The 24,856-nt window shown below is 35.4% G+C and overlaps 4 protein-coding genes across 9 annotated transcripts; 1 reads left to right on the top strand and 3 right to left on the bottom strand.

The window, feature by feature from the left end:
* The first annotated feature begins 1,773 nt into the window (after positions 1–1,773).
* Positions 1,774–5,534, top strand: LOC18016459. Its single transcript, XM_006401300.2, has 2 exons — positions 1,774–1,930; positions 2,120–5,534. The coding sequence occupies exon 2, from the start codon at positions 2,479–2,481 to the stop codon at positions 5,389–5,391; it is 2,913 nt and encodes a 970-aa protein (XP_006401363.1). The 5' UTR covers positions 1,774–1,930; positions 2,120–2,478; the 3' UTR covers positions 5,392–5,534.
* Positions 5,535–6,302: 768 nt separating this feature from the next.
* On the bottom strand, positions 6,303–7,237 carry LOC18016458 (PRA1 family protein G2). Its single transcript, XM_006401299.2, has one exon. It carries the CDS (start codon positions 7,129–7,131, stop codon positions 6,565–6,567), a length of 567 nt encoding a protein of 188 aa, XP_006401362.1. The 5' UTR covers positions 7,132–7,237; the 3' UTR covers positions 6,303–6,564.
* Positions 7,238–7,555: 318 nt separating this feature from the next.
* LOC18016457 lies at positions 7,556–12,294 on the bottom strand. 5 transcript variants are annotated; one of them, XM_006401298.2, is made up of 4 exons: positions 12,224–12,294; positions 11,139–11,354; positions 9,746–10,742; positions 7,556–9,643 (listed from the first exon to the last, which is right to left on the bottom strand). In XM_006401298.2, exons 2-4 carry the CDS (start codon positions 11,258–11,260, stop codon positions 7,823–7,825), a joined length of 2,940 nt encoding a protein of 979 aa, XP_006401361.1. In that variant the 5' UTR covers positions 11,261–11,354; positions 12,224–12,294; the 3' UTR covers positions 7,556–7,822. The 5 variants fall into 5 exon arrangements, with proteins under 5 accessions (XP_006401361.1, XP_024011560.1, XP_024011557.1 ...); XM_024155789.1 differs by having other exon boundaries at positions 7,823–9,643; positions 11,139–11,357; positions 12,224–12,256; XM_024155790.1 differs by having other exon boundaries at positions 7,823–9,643; positions 12,057–12,224.
* A 4,868-nt stretch (positions 12,295–17,162) lies between these two features.
* On the bottom strand, positions 17,163–21,689 carry LOC18016456. 2 transcript variants are annotated; one of them, XM_006401294.2, is made up of 4 exons: positions 21,587–21,689; positions 20,465–20,690; positions 18,964–19,975; positions 17,163–18,838 (listed from the first exon to the last, which is right to left on the bottom strand). In XM_006401294.2, the coding sequence occupies exons 2-4, from the start codon at positions 20,584–20,586 to the stop codon at positions 17,495–17,497; spliced, it is 2,478 nt and encodes an 825-aa protein (XP_006401357.1). In that variant the 5' UTR covers positions 20,587–20,690; positions 21,587–21,689; the 3' UTR covers positions 17,163–17,494. The 2 variants fall into 2 exon arrangements, with proteins under 2 accessions (XP_006401357.1, XP_006401359.1); XM_006401296.2 differs by lacking the exon at positions 21,587–21,689 and adding an exon at positions 21,400–21,541.
* Positions 21,690–24,856: the final 3,167 nt, after the last annotated feature.

Below are 24,856 nucleotides of genomic sequence, written 5' to 3'. Positions count from 1 at the left end.
GCAAAAAGAAAGATGATACTTCAAATTTGAAGAATTGAATAGTGATACTCTATATTTAGATTATTACTATTCAATTCTTCAAAATTTGAAGGTTTGAAATATTTTTTGAAGTGCAAAAAAATTTCAAATATAAAGTTATAAAGTATTTTTTGGAGATTAGAACCTACTAACCAATTCAACAAGAAGTAGATAGTAAAACCTTTATTACCTGAAAAAAAAAAACAATCTTGTTGTGTTCATACGTCACATACTCCAAGACTTTGATGGTAATATATGTTTTTCTATAAAGTTTTTTTATAGTCTTTATGGTTGTAGATAAATGTGAATATGTGTGGGGTAAATAAACGGAGTATAGTATATAAAAAGTCACAAGTGCACTGGTCTTGGACCAATTCCCATCGCGCATCAGATTTCAAATGTTGTGTCAAGTGTACACATATATAATATACATACATTACACATATATACATTATGTAAACTAATTTTAAAAAATAGAGAATATATTTGTAGATAATTATTTGGAGTTTGATCTTACTATAAAAATTTATACATTTTACCTGCCCAAAAATCAAAATTACGGACTAGAACGTTACTGTGAAAATGAAAAGCATATATATAAAAAAAAAGTCTTTAAATCTAAGTTTTATCTTTCTCAAAAACAAAAAAAAATCTAAGTTTTACGATAATGTGCAATCAAAGTAGAATTTTGACACAGCAATCAACTTATGAAAAGTAAATTCTACCTACACGAATGACAATGTGGACCATTACCGAATAATATATTGTTTGAACTGAAAAAACATGGTTTGACAACATTAAAATTTCTCTAAATGATAAATCCTGATAATTTATTCACTTTTTTGTCACATAATGTTAAGCTGTTTTGCCCCCTTTTTAGTAAACTGTGAAATATTAGTTTTCTAACTACCTTATTTTATGTTCAAGTTATTATTTTTTCGTTTGCAGTGGACGAACGAATTAATTCACTTACAAAATTAGACCGTTTTTATATTTAGGATACACAATATTCTGATGCGGGAAAAGCAATTATTGTTGCATTTTTACGGATCAAATCGTATTTACCTGTCACCAACGGATTATGTAATCTTTTCGGCTTTTAGAAAAAAGTATGCATGCCCTTGAAGTTTTACATTAATCTAAAACGTACAATTTGTCTTGGTTTTTTCTCCTACTCCATTAAGTACAGCAATGATGGTGTTATATATTTTGATTAATATTGTAATGTACTACAATGTCTTGGAGTTTTCTATACACCATAAAATACAAAGGACTAAACGACAAACAACCAAAGTACTGAGGAAATTGAAAATGGTTCCTTTACTTCAATCCAACCTCTTTTCTTTGAAGCTCAAAGTTCAATGTCTTAAATCTGATTGGGAGTATTTAATTCTCATAAATTCCATGTAACCCATGTTAGATTATTATCCCTAATGAGTCGATTTTAAATCTTAAATACCAGCTCTTCTTGGCAAACTAAAAAAATGTCTAATTTCAAGAAAATCAGTGAGAGAAAAGAATCTAACCGCAGGAGGAGGTTGGGAGAGACAGAGAGAGAGCTAAAAACAAATGAATAGAGGAGAATCCAAGATTATAAATCGAGTAAATTATAAAGGGTTATTGATTAGTGGGTGATCATTATAAAATACATTGGTACATGTTTAGACATTAACCCTCTCCAGGCTGCTCCTCTTAACCATTTCTTTAATCACTATTTTATAAATTAAGCTCCATAAGCACTTTCAGATCCAACTCACAAATCCAGATTCTTCTCCCTCTTCATTATCACTATCTGCTCTTCCTGAAAAAAGACACATTGAAGCAGAGAGAGAGAAAAAGAGGTTTGTAATGCAAAATATGCAGGGGAAGTGACACGTCTTTTGCCTTGTGTCTGAAAAAGATCAAACAAAGGGTAAGTCTTTGAAAATCATCTTTAATGATTTGACTAAGATGTTGCTCTTTTTTTTTCGTTCCTATTCGTTTTTGGTTCTGACTTTAATTCAAATGAGAAGATTCAATCTTGTTGATGATGATGAACACAAGACCACGCTCATTGTAAAGCAATGATTTTTCTTCTGACCCATGACCTCCATTGTTGCAGAGACTGAAACTGGCCTTGGTTTTGGTCAAATCTGAGCTAAGAGGAGTAATAAAAAAAAAGAAATAACAAGTTGGTCTTCAACAGTGTTGAGAAGAAGAGGACCCCACAAAATGGAAGAGTTAGATACATCACATGCAGTTTCTCAGATTTTACCTCAATCTCCTTGAACAACATCAACTGTTGCATTCATGTTCTGACTCATCTCCTCACAGTCCCACTCACTTCAATATAATCTGTCAGTGAAGACCACAATGATTTAGACCAAGTTAGAGAGATAAAGACGGAACCTTTTGAGCTGTGAGCTTCATTTTGGGTTTGATTAGGGTCTGGTGAGGAAGTAAGAAGAAGGTACAGCAAAAATGAGGGGAGAAGAAGAACCAGAAGAAGCAAGCTTAGTGGGATTAACCATAAGAACATCATCACCAGCAAGCTCTTCAAGTAAAAAAGGTAAAGATCTCCACACAAATGATGCCTCGGATTCATCTCCAAGTATCAAAAACTCTCCTTTCAATTCACCTTCTCTTGTGTCCCCACCATCTTCTGCTTTTGTTTCCGCTTTACAATCTCCTTATATATCCCCAAGAGCCACACAACCCATTACCACCACTCACAAGCCATCACCGCCTGTTTCTTACAAAGGCTCACAATCTGAAGATGTACCAAGCAGCTCCTACACTCCTCCTTCTGACCAGTATGAGTTTTCCGATGACCCATCAGATCGGAAGCTCAAGTTATCAGCTTGTACTCCAGATCCTGCTCCTCCAAGGATCTCATTCTCTTTCCCTGTTCCTAGGGTTTCCTTAGCTAAAGTCTCTGTTTCTTCGCCTGCAACTAACACCAAGCTCAGGAGCTCCGATGTCTTCATAGGGTTCCATGGACAAAACCCAAACTTGGTGAGATTCTGCAAATGGTTAAAGTCAGAGCTTGAGCTTCAGGGTATCGCTTGTTTCGTTGCGGACAGAGCTAAGTATTCGGACACACAGAGTCATGAGATCGCTGACAGAGTTATCTGCTCCGTTACTTATGGGATTGTGGTTGTCTCTTGTTCGAGCTTGCTCAACTATCTTAGCTTGGAGGAAGTTAGGTTCTTCGCTCAAAAGAAGAACTTGATCCCAATTTTCTATGGAACTGGACCTTCTGAGATAATGGGTCTTCTCAACTGTAATGCCATAGATAAAGAGTGTAAAGAAGCCATTGATGGGTTGATTAAGTCCCATGAGTTTAAACTCGAAGCTAATGAGAGTAACTGGAGAAGCTGTGTGGCAAAGACCGCGACCATTCTCAGGGGAAAGCTTGGGAGGAAGAGTGTGGTTGATAAAGAGACAGTGGATAGGATCGATGAGCTTCCTTTTCCGAGAAATAGATCTTTTCTTGGCAGAGAGAAAGAGATGACGGAAATGGAGATTGCTTTCTTTGGCAATGGAGAGTATCTAGAGTCTACAACACCAAGCACTAAAGGAGAAGCAAGTGGACAATCTGAAGGACTTGCAGATGAGGAATCAGATGTTGTATCAACTAGAAATGGGAAATTTATCAGCTTGGAGCTTGGAAAATGCTCAGAGCCAAGATCTGAGGCTTGGAGTGATCCAAACGGTGGGAAAAACTCGCTTAAAAGACTGTTGAAGACTAAAAAATATAGAAACAGTAATAACTGCAAAGGTAGCACAAGTGTTGTTTGCGTAAATGGAGTTCCTGGGATTGGGAAGACAGAGTTGGCTCTTGAATTCGCTTACCGGTATTCTCAGAGGTATAAGATGGTGTTGTGGGTCGGAGGGGAAGCTCGATACTTCAGACAGAACCTGTTGAATCTGTCATTTAGTTTGGGGCTTGATATGAGCGCGGATGCTGAGAAGGATAGAGGTAGACTACGGAGCTTTGATGAACAAGAGTTTGAAGCGTTTAAGAGGATAAAGCGTGAGCTTTTCAGAGACATGCCTTATCTTCTGGTCATTGATAATCTTGAGATAGAAAAAGATTGGTGGGAAGGGAAAGATCTGAATGATCTGATTCCAAGAAACACCGGAGGTACTCATGTGTTGATCACTACTAGACTTCCTAAAGTCATGACCTTTGATACAGTGCAGCTCTCTGTATTGCCTTCGTCTGACGCAATGGTGTTGTTGAGAGGAAGAAGAAAGAAAGATTACCCGGCTGAGGAGGTTGAGATCCTCAAGCTTTTCGAAGAGAAACTGGGACGTTTGAGCTACGGTCTTTGGGTGATAGGATCATTGCTTTCAGAGCTTTCAATTCCACCTTCTGCGCTCTTTGAAGCTGTGAACAAAGTTCAAATCGAAGAACGTTCAGCCTCGCCTTTTGTGAACTTAAACGATGAGCAGTATTGCAAATCCAATCCATTCGTTGCAAAGGTCTTAGCTTTCGTTTTGGCTGTTTTGGAGCAAGCTGAAGGTAACAGAAACCTTCTCTCACTGAAAATGCTACTAGTGGGAGCTTGGTTTGCGCCAGTCCCTATCCATGTTAACTTGTTAGCAGCAGCGGCTAAAAACATGCCCACAAGTGGAAATCGGTTTAGCAAATGGAACAAATGTTTGAGTCACACATTTGCTTGGTGCGGTGGTTGTGGTCTAGGACGCAGAAGCGAAGAGGATGCTGCGTTTTTACTAGTCAGATTAGGACTAGCGAGGATGACTAATAGACAACCTGGGTGTTGGATTCAGTTTCATCCAATAACTCAAACTTTTGCGAGGAGAAGAGACTACATACTTGCACCCAAGGCAACAGTTCAAGGCGTGAGGAAAATCGATAACCCGTTGTTGAATCTTGATCACTTATGGGCTTCAGCATTCTTAGTATTCGGATTCAAATCAGAACCTCCTTTGGTCCAACTACAAGCCATGGATATGGTACTTTACATCAAGAGAACAGCACTTCCTTTAGCAATCACAGCTTTCACAAAGTTTTCAAGGTGCAACTCTGCGCTGGAGCTCCTCAAAGTATGCACCAATGTGTTAGAGGAAGTGGAGAAGTCGTTTGTGTCTCAAATACAAGATTGGCGCCAAGGCTCACTCTGTTGGAAGAAGAAGACTAGCAAGAAGGTGGATGAATACGTGTGGCAGGATGTTACATTGTTGAAAGCTTTATTGCTAGAGACCAGAGCGAAGCTGCTGCTACGAGGCGGACATTTCGATAGTGGAGAAGAACTTTGCAGGACTTGTATCAGTATCAGGACGGTGATGCTTGGCCATAACCATGAGCTCACTTTGGCTGCTCAAGAAACGCTGGCAAAGTTAGTCAGAATGAGAAGCAAGATATGAAACACACACGTAAAAACATTTCTCCTGGCTGTTTCCACAATTACTCTTAATCTCAGTTTTGTTGAAGACAGTAAATCATGTAACGGTTACTTTAAAATCAGTTAAGAACAATCTTATTTCTATGTACATTACCAACTTCCTTTATTGATCTTAATCTCCTCTTATCCCTTCAGATCAATTGATCATACAGTCATTACAACTTATTTGAGTTCTTAATAGGGTGTATATGAATCAAATGGCTACTACTAAGCAAAACAACATTCAATGCATAGGATTCTCAAGCCGAATCCTTTACCTGATACATTAGCCAATCAAACAAAAGAGTTGCCACAGATCTAAGTTATAAACAGAATTGAAATAAAGGCCAAATACTCCTCCTGTAAGAAGTGGGACCAAAGACAAAACACAGAAAAATAGGTATGGGTGTAAGAAAAACGAAATTTAATCAGTGTCTGGGTTTTGCCAACAAGTGTCACTCTCCCCTCTCCTGTTTCTGGTCCCAAAGTTCACTGCTCAGTTTTGTTTCCTTTTCAAAAGACAAAAAAAAATCTGACTTGTCATACAAATTGAGCTAGTTTAATTCATCTGGTTTTGGTTATACCCAAGTTAGTCAGAATCAAAACAAAAGCAGATTACTGAGGTTATTTGATTGACAATAAAGAGAACTATATGATATGATATGACTCATATCAGTATTTACTCAATCTCTGCCATTTGGGTCCCTTAATTCTCTTGAACCCTTTTAGATTTGAAGACTACACGATCTACTTTAAACAAGTTTGACCTCAAATCATTTCTCTTTTTCTTTTTTCTTTCATGAAAGTCTCGACAAAACTGAACAGCTGTTGTGAAATATGATACGTTGTATTTGGAAATCAGAAGTAACACATGTGAAGAAAATGGACCGAGCAAGTTGGTTTCGTCACCATGAGAACCAATCAAACAAGAAATGGTCATTCTTCTCTTCTGATTACAGTCCAACATCAAACACTTCACAAGTTTCCAAGAATAAGGAGAAAAAAAAAACAAGTAATCAGATTTTTAGATCACACTCAAATTTCAAAACAAGACATCAAAACTTCCCCTTAGGAAAAATTTGATAATGTTCAGGGAAGCAAAAAAAATTGAACATCTGAAAACAATCAATTGGGGAAAAGTAAAATGAGAAAAATATCACCGGAGATTAGACCCGATCAAGCCTCCGGTAACAGCATCGTCTTCCTCAAGGAAAAGCTCGTCGGAGTTTCTAAGAACGGAGTGAATGGTGCACAACAGCAACCCAACGCCGACACCTATCGCCAAGCTCACGGCGGAGCTAGTGAACCATATGGCCCACACGGAGGCTAGGACAAGACAGACCACCACCGTCCGATCTCCGACCTGAAATCCCCAAAGAATAATCGGGTCTTCCCTGAAAAAGTGAAAAATAAGCCACAAGGCGGTGATCGCTCCGACGACGACCAGCGCGACGGGATTGGCGGCGATGAGAGAGAGCGCGGCGCAAGTGCCGACGATGAGAGAGTAGTTGACGAAGAAGTAGCGGAGATTCGTCTTAGATCGGAGGGGAAGAGAAGAGAACCGCTCCGGGAAGCAGAAAGCGCCGGAATTTACGAGCTCGGGCCAGGGACGGTGGCGAGAGATGGTGGAAGTGAGATTATGGATTGATCGGGAGATGACGTCGCCGGTTGGAATCGGAATTGATGTGTAGGTCGGTGTCGTCGTCGTCGTCGGAGCAGCCATATTTTCCGTTAAGAGGGTTTCATCCGGCGAATTTTCCGTTATCGTTGACCTAATTTGACCCGACCCGAAATGTCACCGGGGATATAGCCGGTGGTGAGAGAAAAAATGTTATAGAGAAAAGGTGTCCAACGACTTTTTAGTCAACTACTACATCATTCATTTCACCAACCAAACAAATGTTGCCAGCTCATCAGATTTGTTTTTTTAATTGATTCTAAAACCTAACTTATACAAATCAACAAACTCTAACCCTATAGTACACATATTAATTGGATTTCTTTTGTTCAAGAGTTGTTTAAGCAAATCAATTTGTAAAATAAAGTAGTTTTTTTTTGGTTGCAGTGTAAGCCTAAATTTACTTACTTGTTCTTACTACAATGGCTAAATCTTCAAGATAAAAGTAAAAGTTTGAAACTTTGTGGAGCTTTTAGACAACTTTGGTGGCAGTGAAAGCCTTTTAAGTCCCTACTTATCTTCTTCTACAGAGTGTTTGTTATTTTCAAGTGTTTGCTTTCTTTTTTTTGTAAACCGTAACTACACACAAGTCTCTGCAGAAAGAGAGAAAAAGCATACAAAATGGCGTACAACATTCGAAATCTACCCAATGTTCGATGATCGGCTTTCAAAGGGAACCCACTTCTCGGTTTCTTCTTAAGCTATATAAAGGTTGAAACTTGAAAGTTCACGACGGCTAGCTCGGAGAAAAGTACCTTACATGATCAAAATTGATTCTGAATGCTGAAGCTTGTGTTTGTGCTTGTGCTTGTGCTTGTGCTTTTGGTATCTGTGGTTGATGCTGTGTTGACTCGAAACTGTTTCTTAAATAGAGACCTGTGTTGAAGTATAAGCCGGTTCCAGGGCAAGGAGGAGGATCAAGAAACTGTGGGGTTGGTTTTAAGCTAGCCCGAGATGCTTCTTCGTTGTCTGCTTCTCCATTGTTCATGACCATCAAGTCTTTTCCCATTAACCGCAAAACCGGATTAGAAGGACTTGGAGGCACAGCGCCATTGAAACTCGGTTTGCTGGAGAATTTACTCTGAAGATTTACATCTTGCTGGATCATGTATGGTGATGACTGCTCAAATGGATGATTTGGATCCAAACGTTTGGGAGATTTCGTTAAGTTCATGGCCATTGTCGAAGAAGCTGCTCTTCGCTGCAGTAGATGAGATGCTTGATGGTTCAAAGTAATGCCCTCTGAGTTTCTCTCTATTCTTTGGCAACAACAAGACTTGTCAACGGTTATCTGCTCAGCCTGGCCGATTGTCCCATGATGAGATGGAACACAAAAGCTCATCGGGGTTGTCGAGTAGGAAGCAGGAATGTCCGGGGAGATATTTTCTTGGAAAGAGGAAGATAACTCTCTGGGGAAACTCAGTCTACCAGGTGCAAAGTTTGAAACAGCAGAAACAGGTGATTCAGATGAGTTTCTGTCAAGCTGATCCAAGGAAGATTGGACCTGGCTCGTGATAACCGACGAGTTTCCAATGTTTTCATCAAAACCCATATCCCGTGGACTTGGTAAAAATGATCCCGGAGGTCCTGGAATGGGAATAGTATCAACCTCTACAAATAAGCTTCCTTGTCTTACCTCAGAATCAAACCTCACATCCTCCTCGTAAATCATATTTCCAACTTCTTCAGAGTAATACATAGCTCTCTCGCTAGGTACCATTTCATTAAATGGTGGACTGTCTGATTGGTAGAACTCAGCACCTGTATCAGCGGTTTTGTTCAACACATTGGCTCTTTTGTTATTATCTTTCTCCTCTTCACTACTTTCTTCGTCATCATCATCATAATCATCGTAACCACTAGATGAAGGTTTTGATCTTCGTTCATTTATTTCTCCATTATCACCAGAAGCATAATCATCATCTGATAGTTCACGCTCTTGTGTCATTTCAGATTCCCATTTCCCAGCTTCTTCTTCTTCATCTTCTTCCTCCGACAAGTCTAACTGAGCTTTCTTTTGCTCCACAGGAAGAGATAGTCGTCTCCAGGCATTTCCAACAAATGGTGTTCTCATGCTACTTGGACGAGGAGACGCATCTGAAACCTCTCTGGCATTTGAGCAGAAATTCTTTCCAGGTGAATACCTATCTTCTTGAATCGAAGCAAGGCTCTTCTTCACTTGGACAGTGTTTGAATGAGCTCCTGCAAGTGATTTCTCCTCCTTTTCACTCATCCGAACTCTAAATGAACGACTTTGAGCTCTTTTACTCCCACACAAAGTCTTAATCTCTCTAGCAACTCCGCTAAGCAGCTTCTGTTTATTTATAGCTTCAGTGGCAGACAAATCAGTACTTCTCAGCACAAGAGGATCTCCTCCTGACATTGAATCATCATCATTCTCAGATGGCTGATCTCGCAAAGCATAAAATTTATGTCCTTTCTCATTTAGCTTCTTTGAGATCAGACCACGTTTCGCTAACATCCGCTGATTATAGATCCTACGATGACCCGTGCTGCTACCTTCTCCAGAAAACACTCTTTGATACTCCGGTATCTGCTGTACAAAGCAATGTTACTGTTATTTTATGAATCTTGCTACAAAAACACAACCATGAAATGCAAAAACAAACCAAAAAATGACAGCAACTTATGGCATTACCTCTGAAGCATTGGCTTTGTGATTGGTTAGTTTGAGATACTTGTGATGTTTCTTTCCCCGACGTCTTTTCTTTGAGCTTTTACTGTTTTCTTTACTACCTTGGCTTAAACTTTTCTTTTCACTACTACAATCCTCGTGCTGCTCTCGTAATGGAGTAGTGGAAGTCTTCTTCTCGCTGAACTCTGTTAAAATCCGCAGTTTCTGTCCCTTAGCATCAATATAAACAGGACCAACGCCAACAGGCGAAGCTTTCCGCTTCTTAGACACTTCAGACTTATCAGCAACAACACGGTTTGTATAACTCAGAATCGACGCCCACTTTGTTCCATTTCTTTTATCAAGATCTTCTAATGTGCATCCTTTTGCAGCCGCGTAGATATCAACCATCGTTTTAACTTTCATCCGTGGCTTAACTCTACGCTTGTTTGGCTTACTGATAACCGGTGGCAGCGCTGAGTCAACAGACAGACACTGATCGATGTGAGCATTCAAAGTAGTGTTGGAAGCTGAAGAGAAGGTTTTGCAAATAGGACATGTCTTTGAAGCCATGCTTGTTTCAGAAGTTGTAACAAGGCCACCGCAACTATCTTCTTTGGATTTCACCATTCCTCGCCCACACTTTTTACTGTGGTTGTTCTTGTTGTTATTACTTGTAGCAGCTACTACTATATCTACCTTGGACTTCGAAACACTTGTGCTCGTAAACGAACCATTCTCGATTATCATCGATTGGCTACAAACTCCTCCTTTTCTAGTCTCTGCTATTGTTTGATTTAGCCCAAGTTTTGCCAAGTCTCTTCCTTGATGGACATAGGATACGATTTGCTTCGCTGACGATGAACAAGCCGTGCTCTCAAACTGGTTTCTTAAGGTGGAAAGTTTCTGAAACGGTGGCAAAGGATCAGTCACTCCATGAGTTGCAAAAAGTTGGAGACTTTTTGAGGAAAATGGCCAGCTGTTCTTGATGTTCTTCTTCCGGTTACTATATGCGTAATCTCTGCAAGCATGAAACATAGATAAAAACAAGTTAAGTACTTTTAGAAACTCCAAAGATAAAGAGTTACAGTTTCTTAAAACTTAAGCATATTTAAGGAAACTTTGAAATAAGAAGAATCAAAAACCGGAAGGTGAAAGAACAATTATGAATCTTTGAAATCTGACCCATTAATCACTACAAGGAAGAGAGGAAGAAAGATCAAAACTTTTGATCTAGCTATGAGGATGAGCTCTAAGCTATGATCTGACACTGACCCATCATGAAATCCAGAGACTTTTTATATATTTTTTTTGGCCAAAAACCATATTGGCGAAGAAACCCAGAAAAAAAAATAAGGTAAATAGATTCAGAGGAGAAAAAGGGGAAGAAAACAAAAAGGAGGAGTTTTTAATATACCTGATGGAGAAATTTTGGGGATGGGATTGACCTAACTCATCGGAAGAAGTGGTGGTGAGATGTAAGAAATTGGAAGAAGAAGAAAGTGGGTCATTTGGTGGGTTCTCAGTGGATAAGAACATTTGATTCTTCCACTGTTACTATTTGCCTCTTCGCTTCCCAAATACTTCCGCATAACACCAGATCTTTATCATCACCAGCCAATTCCGACTCCTCCTGCTAACAACAACACAACCATCTCAGATTAAGAAACTATTCATCAGATTTGTGGATTTGAAGAAACCAAGAGGAAAAGTGACATTATTTCATGTGAACAAAAGAAGTTAGATTAGTGGCTATTAGAGATTATTTAAAGTTTATGTGTGTGATTTGATGATGTGAAATCACAAAGAGGAACAATTATTCGCACGCAAAAAAGACAGTGGTTTTTTTTAATTTTTTTTGGTGATTCAGTTTCCAATCTGATTCGAGAGCTTATTTTATGTTGAAGGGGTCATTAGGACAAAGAAAAAAGTGAAGTAAGACATACATAAGATGAAGAAGAACTCAACTAAGTAAATTAAACAAAGTAAGGGTGCTCATAAACTAAAGATCATATGAGAGCATTTATGTAAACCCAAAGAAAATTCAAGACATGGAGAAGATTCTTGATCAGCTAACCAAAAATAAAAGGATGTGACTTCAAATGGATTTTCATGGACTTTAAGAAGAACTGAAGAAGTATAAAAACAAATCTGAAAGGAGAAAAAATAAATGAGATCAACAACATAAGATGAGATTTACACAGAGAGGGAAATCTGGAAAACTTGAAATCAGAACCCCAAAACTAAATCTATTTGGAAGTCAGTTAGAAGAAAAATAAAGACTTTGAAAATAGTGATCTATACTCATAAATCTAGCTATGGCACGCACACATACCCATCTGAAAGATTTCAAGATTTGGGATCTTGAGATTGGATAGAAGAATAGAAGATCAAGAAGAAGGAAAGAAGAAGAAGAATAAACCAAGTTCTTACAACCTTAGACCAAGACGAAGAACAAGATTGAAACTCAGTATAGATAGATTTGAGAAACGATTTACAAACCTTAGATGGGTTTTCTTGGCAAAAGAAAAAAAAAATGGCTTCTTAGAGAGAGAATGAGAGCATTGAAGAAAGAGATGGCGAGAGAGAGAGAGAAGAACCAAGCACTAAAAAAATGAATATTGGTGTTCCATATAAGTCCACATACGTATTATCACTAAATGTGAATAAAATAAAGAAAAACAAATGAGTGCAAGAGGAAAAAAATTGAAAGTGTCCACACTAACTTCAATTATTATCACACTCCACCATCTTTCTTTTTATTATTTCTTTATTGTATAAGATTTGGTATTGCTAAATTTTAAGTTTAGTTAATTTGCTACATTCTCTTATTCCGAGAAATGTAATTTTTGGTATATTCGAGCTATTGTTTTATTTACTCAGAGTAGTTCTTCCAAATTTATTTATATCACATCAAATTAAACCTCGGATGAGATTGTCATTCGAAAGAAATGAGATCTGAGACAAAGAAAAATATCTGAAATTGAGCTCCTTAAAAGAAACCAATGTTATTGGATCATGAATTTCGAAAGGCTTTTGTTTTCTATAATCTATTTCTATTATTGGTTCTGAAAATATTATTAAAGTATCTCGTATAATTTCAGGTCATTTCAATGTATTTTTTTTTATAAAAAATCAATCGAAATCTTCCGATACCTTTCATTATTTAGCCGATGATTTGTAAATTAAAATATTTTGTTATTGAGATTTTTTATGATTTCAAATAGTTGATATGATTATCTAGTGACAAAAACCAAATTCTATATAATTTTAAGTGACAGTTTGAAGAACTTCAATAAATATATATATCATAATAAATTTCCTAAATTCATCCAAACTCCATTAATACTAAACAAACTATATGAACTATGCTACAACAAGATTCGACTACTGTTAGATCATTACATTATTGATTAAAGAAATTGATTGAACCAGTTGCACATGAGAAAGCATAGTCCATCTTTACTCTTTCTCAATATGTCAAAGATTTACTATTTGAAGATTATAATGTGATGTTTATATAATCTGAAAGCAAGTAAGGAAATAGCGAATCAAATAGCGAATAAAACTCTTTCTATGAATAATGTTTTCAAATTCTTGTGTTAAACTAGATAGTTCAATGGGTATGAATGGTAACCAATTAAAAATAAATAAAAAACTGGAAGAAGTTTTACATAAACCTATCATATTAGAGTATCATTTTTTGTTATCATATGTTTTTACGCAACCGTTAAAATTTCCACTACATACAAGTGGTGAGAATTTTACAATATTATAATAAGTCTATATGATTTCTTAGAATTTTACAATATTAGAATTTATTTTGTTGCGTTTAGTTAGTCATCGTTCAGACCTCCAATATGTTTAAGGTTGGTAAACATGAGTTGGATTAATGAAAAGTTTGAGGTTAGAGAAAGAAGAGCAACTTGTTTAAAGTTTTATTAAGCTAAAATGAATTGTTACAAGGAGCAACTGGGATGTGGGACCCCATCAAGCAGACAAGCAAGCGACACGTCGCAATCACGTCAATCTAAAAAAAATCTTGGGGCCGTTGTTCCTCCACTCTCTATAAATTATTGATTATTTTTATATATATGTTTTACTATTTTTACTTTTTTAACCAAAACGAAATCATTTTGTACGTCGATGAAATCTTATTTACGAAACACGTACAAACGCACGCCCACACGCGCTTAGATATTTCAACTCAGTAACACGTTACACGCGCCCACGCGCGTCTATATATAATATGTACATAAATATTATATTCGCATTGATATATAAACTGTACCCCAAAACTATACAGTATTAAAGTATTTTATTTTTCTGTGGTAGTTATGCATTTATGCCCTTTTTCTCAAGAGTTTTTTGTTCAATCTATTTCTATTTAAAAACTCGAACAAACTTTGGTTGGAATATGAAGTTTTTATTATCTATATTATCTTCCGAGGATTTGTCATAGAAACTATGAACTTTAATAAATTTGAGAAATTAAAGCAAACATGGGGGAAAAGAAGCATGATCGCAGAAATTTACTAAAAAGGTATGAATATGTCGATTCGACGTGGACGGAAGAGATTAACCCAAATCGTAGTGTCATGCATGCATGCATGTGCACAATCTTTTCAATTATTTCATCCATACCGTACACGACTGTACATACAATATATCCATAATCCATATATATACATGTATATTCCATATCTACAATTTTAATATAGAGAGATTATAATCAGTCTTTGATTCGCATTTAGCTTTTGTTAGTAGTTGTGAGAAGTAGGATAAAATGTCACAATTTTGTTTTTCCGGGTAGATAAAGATGGATTAACTGAGATATGTATGTTCTGTGTGTTAGAAGAGCTATTCGTCTTAAATTCAATTCTAAGGACTATTTGGTTCACAGATTAACCAAACCAAAAACAAGATGTTTGTTTTAGTACTTATTGAATTGCTAATTATACATGCATGTGCCATGATTAAATCTCAAACCATATGACGACCTCGTGTAGTATTAATGCCATTGGTCACAATTTGTTGTATTACGACCATATGTGAGTTCAAATAATCATTTGTAAATTTTACATCATTGCAATTTAACTAATATTGAGACAAATTATTACTTCAATGGAAGCTAATTAGTCCAATAAGTTTTATGTGGATATTCCTCGTGAGCACTTAAATTCAAATCCAATTTTCTGTAGTATGGACTAATTAACAAATTATGTAGGATTGTGTGGAACTAATGAAAGAGAAAAAATGATCATTTTTCTTCGACAGCTAATCACCAAATTACAGTAATTTTTTTGTGTGTGAACTTAATGACTTGACAGAAAACAAAAAAAAAAAACTTAATGGCAACTAATCGTGCACCAAATTATATAGTATTAAAGTCGTATATCATGTCGTGTTTTAAAGATTGTTAGAACAATAATTATTTTTAATTAATTGTATAGCTACTCATGGAGGACCAAAACCAACATTTCATCTCTTGTTTAATTTGCGATCTTCACGCCAAAATAAAAAAATCCCGCTAAGTGGGCCCGGTTTAGATGACATCAACATAAATGCTAAAAATAATACGTTGAAGAAAAAATAATAATAATAACATGCATTCCGATTTTTCTTTAGTGGAACTTACATTTAAATATTTAGTGAATAGTCGAACGTTAAAAGTAAAAAACATAAAAAGTTCTTTATTTGAAGAAACGACTGGTGAGTTCGTACAAGATCGTTAATTCTTCATCGTATTTTTTAAATTATATTTCATTCTCTTATTTCACAATGAATCTATTTCCCATGTCGACTCAATTTTCTCTCAACAGAAATTATATTTTTTTTTTCCGCCTCAACAGAAATTAGATAACAACCTAATATTCATAATTATTTTGTCGGCGCCTAATTTAAATTAATATATACAAAATCCCGATATGATTTTATTAAATAAAAAATCCTCAAGTTTGTTATATATGGGCTTTTATGGTCTCGTAGGTATTACAAAACTTAAATATATCAAACTGGATATAAATGATGTTTTTCGTCAACTATAAATGCTTTTAAATGTTGACGAAAATGCTTTTCAATATTCAATAATGTTAACTTTCAACTAGTCTTTTTATCCAAAAAAAAAAAATCATGATAATAACTTTTCCCAAACGGTCAAACGTTGTCACAAGTTGTAATTATTTAGGAGTTAGTGGTAATTTCACAAATAAAATAACCAAACTTTGGTGTTAAAAAAAGAAAAAAAAAAGAAGACAATGCAGTGACCAAATTAATATTGCTTTTTGTAAGAGTGGACATGCATGTATTTGTAACAAGGGTACATGCATGTAATGTATTCTTCAAAAAAGAAACAAAAAAAAAAAGACATACCTCTTCTGATGTAAGAGTCCCTCTCAACCATTAATATTGCACACCAAGAGAGTGCTCAAAATTCAAACTTCGCAATAAATCTAAAAGTTGGAACGAGGTTGAAGTTCTGATATCAAACTTTTGGTTTATCGAGTCTTGAATAACCATTATTCAGACTTTGATAAACGAATAACATAATTATCTTGTGTTTAAATCTCAAGCACCGGAGCAACACTGTTCTAACTAGTTGAATTACCAATGCATTGATCGTTTATATGTACAAAAGGGGCTAGTACTAAGGAGGCAGTGAAGTTACATAACTCCGGTTAAATCGTTTAAACCAAAATAAATGTAAGGAAGTGTTATTCACACAAAAAAAAAACTAGGAGAATAATAGTTGGTAAATCTTTGCTTATTCACTCCATTTTATCTACGCTCGGTATGTATTCATATCATACTTCCGGCCATTTTCTTTAGAATTTTTTATATACTATTATACCACAGAGATAAATAATTTATAGGCCCGCCACTATATGTCTATATCCAACTATATATCATGGATATTTGCAAATGTGTACATACATTATATATACATGTGCATCAACTAAGCATAAACAAAATAAGACATGGAGTGAAAAGCATATGATAATGAGCAAATGATTCTGAAAATGCGCATGCAATATAGCCGTTGTAGTTGTACTCATCTCAGTACATATACATTTATTTTTCACTACTATATTATCCATATTTTATATTAGTTTTCTTGTAACAAGAAAACAGCTCATCATCGCCAAATGCAAATTCTCTTTTTGTTTGTTATGTATAAAATCTTTCTCCATCTAATTTTGACATTGTTTACACTCAACAGAAGTCTGTATCTATGTGTATAATAAAGTTTATATGTTTTCACTCTAAAATTAGGAGTTTTCACTCTAAAATTAGGAATTAGTGAGACATAAGAAAATGATCAATTGCGTATACATAATGTATGTCATGACGTTGACTATGATCTTGACTACCTCATCTGATTTCAACCATATAAATATATATATTTATAGATGAACCATGATGGTAAACTCATACAGTATAATTTATTTAAATTTCGTTTTCATAACATTATAATAACTTCCATATTTATATTTCACCCCTTTGTAACCAGATTAAAAGTAACAAAAAAAGTGGGGTCCTTTACCTTAGTGGAGTTCTCAATATCCTATGAATTTAGGTAGATTCAAAGAGAGTTATATCACCATTTCTTCAAAGCAGCCTCTTGAGATTCTTCTCAACCTCTTTATAAGTGAGTCATGAAATCTTGAGGTTGAATGTTGAGGAGAAAACTTCTCAAGAGATCTCAAGCATAGGAAATTGAATTGTCATGGAATGTAGAAGCTTTGAGAAATGTAGAGGTCTTGATTTGAATTTTCATGGAATGTTGTAGAAGCTTGTGCTGGTATCGAAATACAAACCGCTTCCACCATAAGGACGATGAAGAAGATGAACAGGAGGAGACACTTGTTGTGTCTTAGAGAGATCTATAAACTGAGAAGTTGGTTTTAGACTTGAATCTCCATGTGAGGTCTCTTCTCTTTGGTTAATAACCATCAAATCCTTTCCCATTAGTCGCAAAACCGGGTTGGAATTTGAAGAAACCGCGGGAACAGACTTACTCAAGAGGTCCAAATCTTGTTGGATCATGTGTGTTGTCCCCGGTTGCCCAAATGTTGTATCCTCAAAAGCTATCTCCTTTCTTTGGCAACAACATGACTGATCACTGTCTCTAAATCTGGAAGGTCTCTTGTCAGTAGTGATGATGTTATGAAGACTGAGTGTCTGTGTTTCAGGAGCTGCAAAGTTTGATATTGCTGAAACAGGTGATTCCGATGAATTTCTGTCAGTGAGATCAAGCTGATCTTGGGAAGATTGGACCTGGCTTGTTATAACTGAGGAGTTTCCATGATTTTCAACTGCATCAATCCCCATATCCCAAGGACTCTGTAGAAATGACCCTGGAGGTCCTGGAATAGGAATGGGATCAACCTCCATAAATGAGCTTCCTCGTTCTGCAGTTTCACAACCAGTTTTCTCGTAAATCATGCTTTCAAACTCAGCCTCTGCAACATTTGTTCTGTCCAACATATCATCTTCTCCTTTGTTGTTACCAGTGCCTTCATAGCTTTCATAGTCATTGTCTTGGCCACTAAATGAAGGATTTGAGCTTAGTAAGACCTTATCAGTTTCTTCATTATCATCCCAATCATCATAATCTGCCAGTTCACGTTCTTGAGTCATTTCAGACTCCCATCTCCCTGAATCTTCCTCTTCATCTTCATCTTCATTCTCCGAGAAATCCAACCGAGCTTTCTTCAACTTCATAAAGCCCTTTGTCTCGGATGCAAACACCTTATCCACAGGTCTTGAACATCTCAAGGGATTTGCTCCAAATGATGCGCTTTTACTGCGCTTTCCAGTGACTAGGCTCTCCCCACAAATTCTCCATGAATTTTGACTCTTTAAAGGAGAAGAAACTGTCTCGGATAAATCAGTACTCGCATGACTTGGACCTCTTAACATAAGAGGATCTGCTAACAATGAATGCTCATTCTCGGATGGCTGATCACTTTTTCTCCCTATCCTATTTTCATTCCTTGAAAGACGACGTTTTGTTAGCATCCGCTGGTTGAAGATCCTACGCTGAGTTGTACCTGGAGTTTCTGACCTCTCCATGCCTCTACCATCTTCAGAATATCCTCTTTGATACTCAGGTATCTGTTAAACAAGTGAATTTGTTAAGCAATCTGGTGTACTTTAAGAATCTAGCAACCAAATCAAGAATGGATCGTGCAAATGCATAAACCACCGCAAAAACTATGAAAGGTCGAATGAGAACATACCTCTGAAGCATTGCCTTTACGAATAGTGAGTTTTTTGCTTTGAGGAACAACTTTACAATGCTTGTAATACTTCTTTTCTCGAAGTCTTTTCCTAAAGCTTTTGTGATTCCCTTTACCTTCACTAGAAGATTTCTTCTCACTGACATCTTCTTGCTCTCTTGGTGGATCAGAAGCTTTCTCGTTAAACTCAGACAAAATCCGCAGTTTTTGGCCCTTAGCATCAATGTAAACAGGTCCAATGCCAGCATCATCTTCATCAATGCGAACATGCAACATGCTCCGCTTCTTCCCTTTGTTGGACACTTCAGGCTTATCATCAGACGCAACTCGGTTAGAGTAGCTCGAAATCACAGCCCATTTTGTTCCATTTCTTATATCAAGATCTTCTAATGTGCATCTTTTTGCAGCAGCGTAGATATCAGTTATCGATTTAACTTTCAACCGTGGCTTATTCCTAGGCTTGTTCGGCTTACTAATTGGCTGCTGTCCCGAGTCAACAGACAGACACTGATCAATGTGCGCATTTAAAGTGGTGTTAGAAGCAGACGAGAATGTTTTGCAGATGGGACAAGTTCTCAAAGCCATAGACTCAGAAGCCGCAAAGTGACAACTTTGACCTTCTTTTGATCCACTATCCACACAAGCTCCAGTTTTCACTATTAACCCACACTTCTTTCTGGGGTTCTTGTTAACGGTAGCTACTTGTATTTCGGATTTCGAACCACTCGTCAAATAAGCATTCTCAAAGCCTTGTTTAGTCTCTGCTAACGTATGATTGGAACCAAGTCTTTCTAACTTTCTCTTGTAGCTTGTCGCTTCAACATGAGTTGAGTTTGGCGTCTTCAATGACGAAGCTTCAGGAGGATGTACCGTGGGGGTTTTCACAGAGCCGAGAAGCTGAATCGGTGGCAATGGATCAGTTAAGCCATGTTTCAAACAAAGTTGCAAACTTGTTGAGGAAAAAGGCCAACTTTTCTTGATGTCCTTGGTCCGGTGACTAAATGCATAATCTCTGCAAAACCAAATTCCCAATTCTTAACTATTGGTATAACAACCAGACAAAACAAAGGTAAAGACTTTATAAAGATTGACTTCTGAGAGACAAGACACAACAAAGAAAAGCTTGTGTCTTTGATGATATACTGAGCCTCGTTCAGATCAACTTCACATGGTATGGACCAACGGATCAAAGAATAACACAGTATACCAAAAATAAAGATAAGAGTCAAAACTCAATACCATTTAAGCTCCACATAGTCCGAGAAGGTGAAAGAGAAAGAGAGAAAAAGGAATACTTTATGTTTTTGAATCTGACCCATTAAGCAAATTGAATGGATGGGAAGAAAAGATCTATCTATACTATGATCAGACTCATCAAGAAAACTAAAGACTTTGCCTAAAACAATGGTGAAGAAAGAAATTGTTGACTTCTTCTTCATAAAACTCCCCCAAACAAATCGGAGAATGGGACAAAAAAAAGGAAAAGCTTTTTAAGATTTACCTGATGGAGAAACTGGAAAGATGTGATTGACCTAACTCATCGCTAGAGTTGGTCAGATGTAAGAAATTGGAAGAAGATGATGGATTGTTTGGAGAGCTTTGATCAGTGGATGATAAGAACATTTGATTCTTTCACTGTTACTATTCAACTCGCTTTTAACTTTCTCCCTGCTCTTCTGCATAACACCAGATCTTATTCTACAAAAATCTGTGATAGCCTATGAAACCTGAAAGAGTTTAAAGAGATTGACTTTTTTTTAGTCTTTGTATTGAAGAAAACACCATAAGAGGAAAGTGTAAAACCCAGAAGCTTGAGAAGATCCTTCTAGAAAATAAATATCATTTCATGTGAAGGAGACAAAACAGAGAATAAAATTAGGACAAGTGGGTGAGATTTTGAAGTATTTGAGTCCGATTGGTGAAGGAAATCACAAACAGAAACAGTTAAAAAGAGTGAGTTTTTATACTACAAAAATTTCAAGTTCCACAAAACATCAGTTTCCAATCTGATTGGAGTGTTATTTTATGCGAGGAATCACAAAAGAAAGTGAAATTTTAAGACATCAAGACAATAGACTGATAGATCAAGACTATAGACAACCCACAGGAGAAGTTAAACAAACATTTGGTAATCATAAACCAAAGATCATTGAGATTTTGTTTTTCAGAAGCAATGGAGAAAAAAAAATTCTAGAACATTGAAAGATGATAAGCAAACCATAAAAAATAAATAAAAAAAAAGTTCCGGAGAAAGAATATCTATTTACGGATAAATTAATAATAAGAAGAAAAACCATAGAAACATGAGATCTTACAAGAAATCTGGGGAAAAAAATCAACAAAACCAAAAACTTTTCATAATGTCATGAACAGAAAAGAATTTGGATCATACAGTACACAAAGTAGAGAAATATATTTATGTACATACATGCATACCTATTTCGAAAAATATAAGAAATGGATCTTTGAAATCAAGAAAGATTCAAAGCAAAGTAAGAACAAGAAACTGAAAATCGGAGATACGATACAAAAACTTAGAAGTAGAAGAAGAAGAGAGTTGGTCAAATAGTTTTTCCAGAGATCAAAAATAAATACAGAATAAATATACTGTATACACACAAACCTTTAGAGAATTGATTATTACAAAAGTGTTTTTCTTGGCCGAAGAAACTATTTCTTTAGAGAGAGAGAGAGAGATGGGGAGAGAAAGATGAACAAGAACCACGCACTAACACATCAAAGTGGTATCAGGTTCCCTAAGTAATAAGATAAACAAATTGTTTAATTAAATAAGGTAAAGTAAAAAAAATGAATATGTTAAAATAGAAATAAATATGTTAAAATAGAAAATTAAAAATATAGTGTTTTTTCCTCGTTGCTGTTCCTTTTGTCTGTCTGTGTCTGAGTGAGCTGTGTGAATTCCTAAAGAGTTTTGAATTTAAAAACTATTCTTTTTTATGCATTTAAAAAAAAAATTCCACTTCTGAACCTGAACTACGAGAGACACTAGAGGCTGTTTCCTTTATTGTGTGTTTAACGAGTGGTTTCTAACATTTTGTATGATAAAAATGTAAATTTTTTAAAAATTTTCACTTATAAAAAATTATGAGTACTCTTTATCAATAATGATTTAAAAAAACTCTGTTATTTTATTGTTTGTGCCAAATTTATCCTTATGAATAGAAGTTAAATCTATAGATGTTGAAAATCCTTAAAGGACTAATTAAGATGTGGGTTGACTAGCATCAGTTTTGGGGATTAATTGTCTTTAAAGGAAGTTTATCAGATTAGGGAAAAAGTTTCACGTACAAGGACGAGACAGTTTGTGAACCAATGGTCCCTTATAAGTAAGCATCTAATGGCTCCTCATCCTCATGACCTTAAAAGCATGTGCATTAGAGGGATTGTAAAAAAGTTGCTTAATATTAATATAATACTTTTTTGTGCTTTAAGGATAATTAAGTAAAGTGTTGCATTAGTGGATGGGGTAAGAGTTGCTTAGTAATAAAAAATTAATATTTAAAAAAAAATTTATTAACTGAATTTTTAATTTAAACATTCATTACATATTAAACAAGATTATAGAACAGTACATGAAATTATTAAAATTCAAAATACAGATATTTAAATTTGCAAAAACTTGTACATGAAATTATGAAATTTTTAAAAACAAGATTTTTTAAAAACAAGATTCAAAATACTGATATTCAAAATTTGCAAAACAGTACATGAAATTATGAAATTTTTAAAAACAAGATTTTTTTCCCCAATAGAAAAGCGTCATGTCAACCCATAAAAAGTTTGGAGAAGGGCCGACTCTTCTTTTTTGGGGCCTCAATTTCATTATTTTATCTAGTTTTATTGTTTAGCTACCCACCTCAAAATACATATGCAACCTCAATGCACATGCTCTAAGAGTTAAAGACTATGGATTATTGGATTTCTTTTTTTTTTTTCTTTTTTTGGATTTCGTGATACCATCGATCGAGAAATATAGAAAAAGCTAAGATTGTAATTAAGCTAGAGAGGGGATATTCGAAGTATACCAGAGTGGAAGCACAACAAGTGGAACAAACAAATCGTCATGATGTATTAACAATGAAATGGAGATGTCGTCCCATATATAAATTCTCTTATGCTCAAGTCATAACAAAATTATTTAAACGGTCTAAGAATTTGGAATCAAGAAGATAACAGAAGGGCGATTTATATTCGGAATTACGTGATAATGCACGATTCAATATATTATTTAGTGTGCTTTCTTGAAAATGCATAAGAAACGAGGAGTCCAACTATTGTAGAGAGCAAGTCAAAGTCTTAAGGAAAAACGGATTCAACTGCTTGAAAATATGACCAAAATGGTTGTGTACGTTGGATGGGGTCCTTTTATTGTGGAAAATAATAATGTGATATTTATAAAGTTTACCTGATCCAAGTTTGTCTTTTGGGTTGCCTGACCCTAACATGTGGATTATCAAGTAAGTAAATCATGACAACAATTGTTGTTACTCGAGGTTCAATTGCATGCTCGTTCCTACGAGTACTCGAGGTTCGGCTCATCACTGTGATCAGGAGTCTATATTTGGTGTGGCGTGTGACTTATCTGACTTGTATTTCATGAACCTATATTGACACACATGTAGATTGTCTGTATGTCTCTACTATTTGAGCTTCATGAGACCCCGTTTGGTTGGTTCATGAGAGCAGTTTCCCTATGTTTTTTTCTTTTTCTTTTCAAAAGTTGTGTGCAAACAAGCTGATCTTCTTCATTAGAAAGCAGATAGAATCCATAAACTATCTATTATATAAAGACTCAGTTGAGTCTCACAAGTTTGACACATCAGCATCCATTTTTTTTGACACATCAGATTAAAAAAAATTTATGAGAGAATTAAATAATTAAATTATACTAATTTCATTTTAATTGAACACAAAAACCAAAAAGAAATGCATATTAATGTATGGTTCATAATGAACTGCAAATTAATTTCTATTTTGGAAGTTGGAAAGATCGAATCTCAAACAATCTCTAATGCTATCGAATATTGACTCAAAATTCCACAAATCTCCTATTTGATTTATGGGTTTTTGAAAGCTCTATTATATTCTTTGTATTGAATTCTTCTTAGTATAAAATCATACCCATCGATGACAACACCACCATGACAAAGGGTTGAGATTTGAAGTCTCGGGCAGAAATCAACAAAAACAAGAAAGAACACAACACTGTTTGAGCACAAAGAAGAAGTACGACAACATGGAGAAGACACTTGGTGAGACGAGGCAGAGAGTAGAGGATAAGATGGTTTTGAAAGGAGGATTCGAAGTAGAGAGTAAGCTCTTATAATTGTTCTCGTTGGGAATTTGCCACTGAGTGTTAAGAAAAAGCTCATCTCAAAGGAATTTAGCTAATCTCGAATGATTAGGTTCAAATAATGTTCATTGATTTTTTATTTCCTTTAATCTTGATTGATTAGTAAAAAAAAACAAGAAAATGAACCGTATTGTTTAAGCAAATCAATGACAAAACTTCAAGATCAGCTTTTGAAATTCTAAATTCTAATGAAATCTATTTTGAAGTTTCAGTTATTACATCTGCAAAAAATAATGACTATATTTTTACGAGTTCATATGATATTCATATTACCAAATACAAAAAAATAGATTAAACTTATAGAAAAATGTCTATTAATAAATTATATTAAAACAAAAAAATCACATTTAATGATTATTTATTTACAAATTTAGATGATATTTATATTATCAAAAATAAAAAATATGTTTATTTTGTAGAAAAAATGTAATTTTATAAGTTATATTATAATAAATAAAACATCTGCGTGTATACGCAGGTATTCATCTAATAAACTATCAAATATCTTAGTGTATACTG

The sequence above is a fragment of the Eutrema salsugineum genome, unplaced genomic scaffold, assembly GCF_000478725.1.
Source record: "Eutrema salsugineum unplaced genomic scaffold, Eutsalg1_0 scaffold_2, whole genome shotgun sequence".
In the NCBI taxonomy this organism is placed as follows: Eukaryota; Viridiplantae; Streptophyta; class Magnoliopsida; order Brassicales; family Brassicaceae; genus Eutrema; species Eutrema salsugineum.
The sequence above is the reverse complement of the archived record's forward strand: the minus strand, read 5'-3'. Positions and strand labels throughout refer to the sequence as shown.

Coding starts and splice junctions, on each gene's coding strand:
- LOC18016459 (XM_006401300.2), top strand. CDS start 2,479: ATGAGGGGAGAAGAAGAACCAGAAGAAGCAAGCTTAGTGGGATTAACC.
- LOC18016458 (XM_006401299.2), bottom strand. CDS start 7,131: ATGGCTGCTCCGACGACGACGACGACACCGACCTACACATCAATTCCG.
- LOC18016457 (XM_006401298.2), bottom strand. CDS start 11,260: ATGTTCTTATCCACTGAGAACCCACCAAATGACCCACTTTCTTCTTCT. Junction 10,743..11,138: donor CCCCAAAATTTCTCCATCAG/GTATATTAAAAA, acceptor TCATGCTTGCAG/AGATTACGCATATAGTAACC. Junction 9,644..9,745: donor ACAAAGCCAATGCTTCAGAG/GTAATGCCATAA, acceptor TGCTTTGTACAG/CAGATACCGGAGTATCAAAG.
- LOC18016456 (XM_006401294.2), bottom strand. CDS start 20,586: ATGTTCTTATCATCCACTGATCAAAGCTCTCCAAACAATCCATCATCT. Junction 19,976..20,464: donor CTTTCCAGTTTCTCCATCAG/GTAAATCTTAAA, acceptor TTGGTTTTGCAG/AGATTATGCATTTAGTCACC. Junction 18,839..18,963: donor GTAAAGGCAATGCTTCAGAG/GTATGTTCTCAT, acceptor CTTGTTTAACAG/ATACCTGAGTATCAAAGAGG.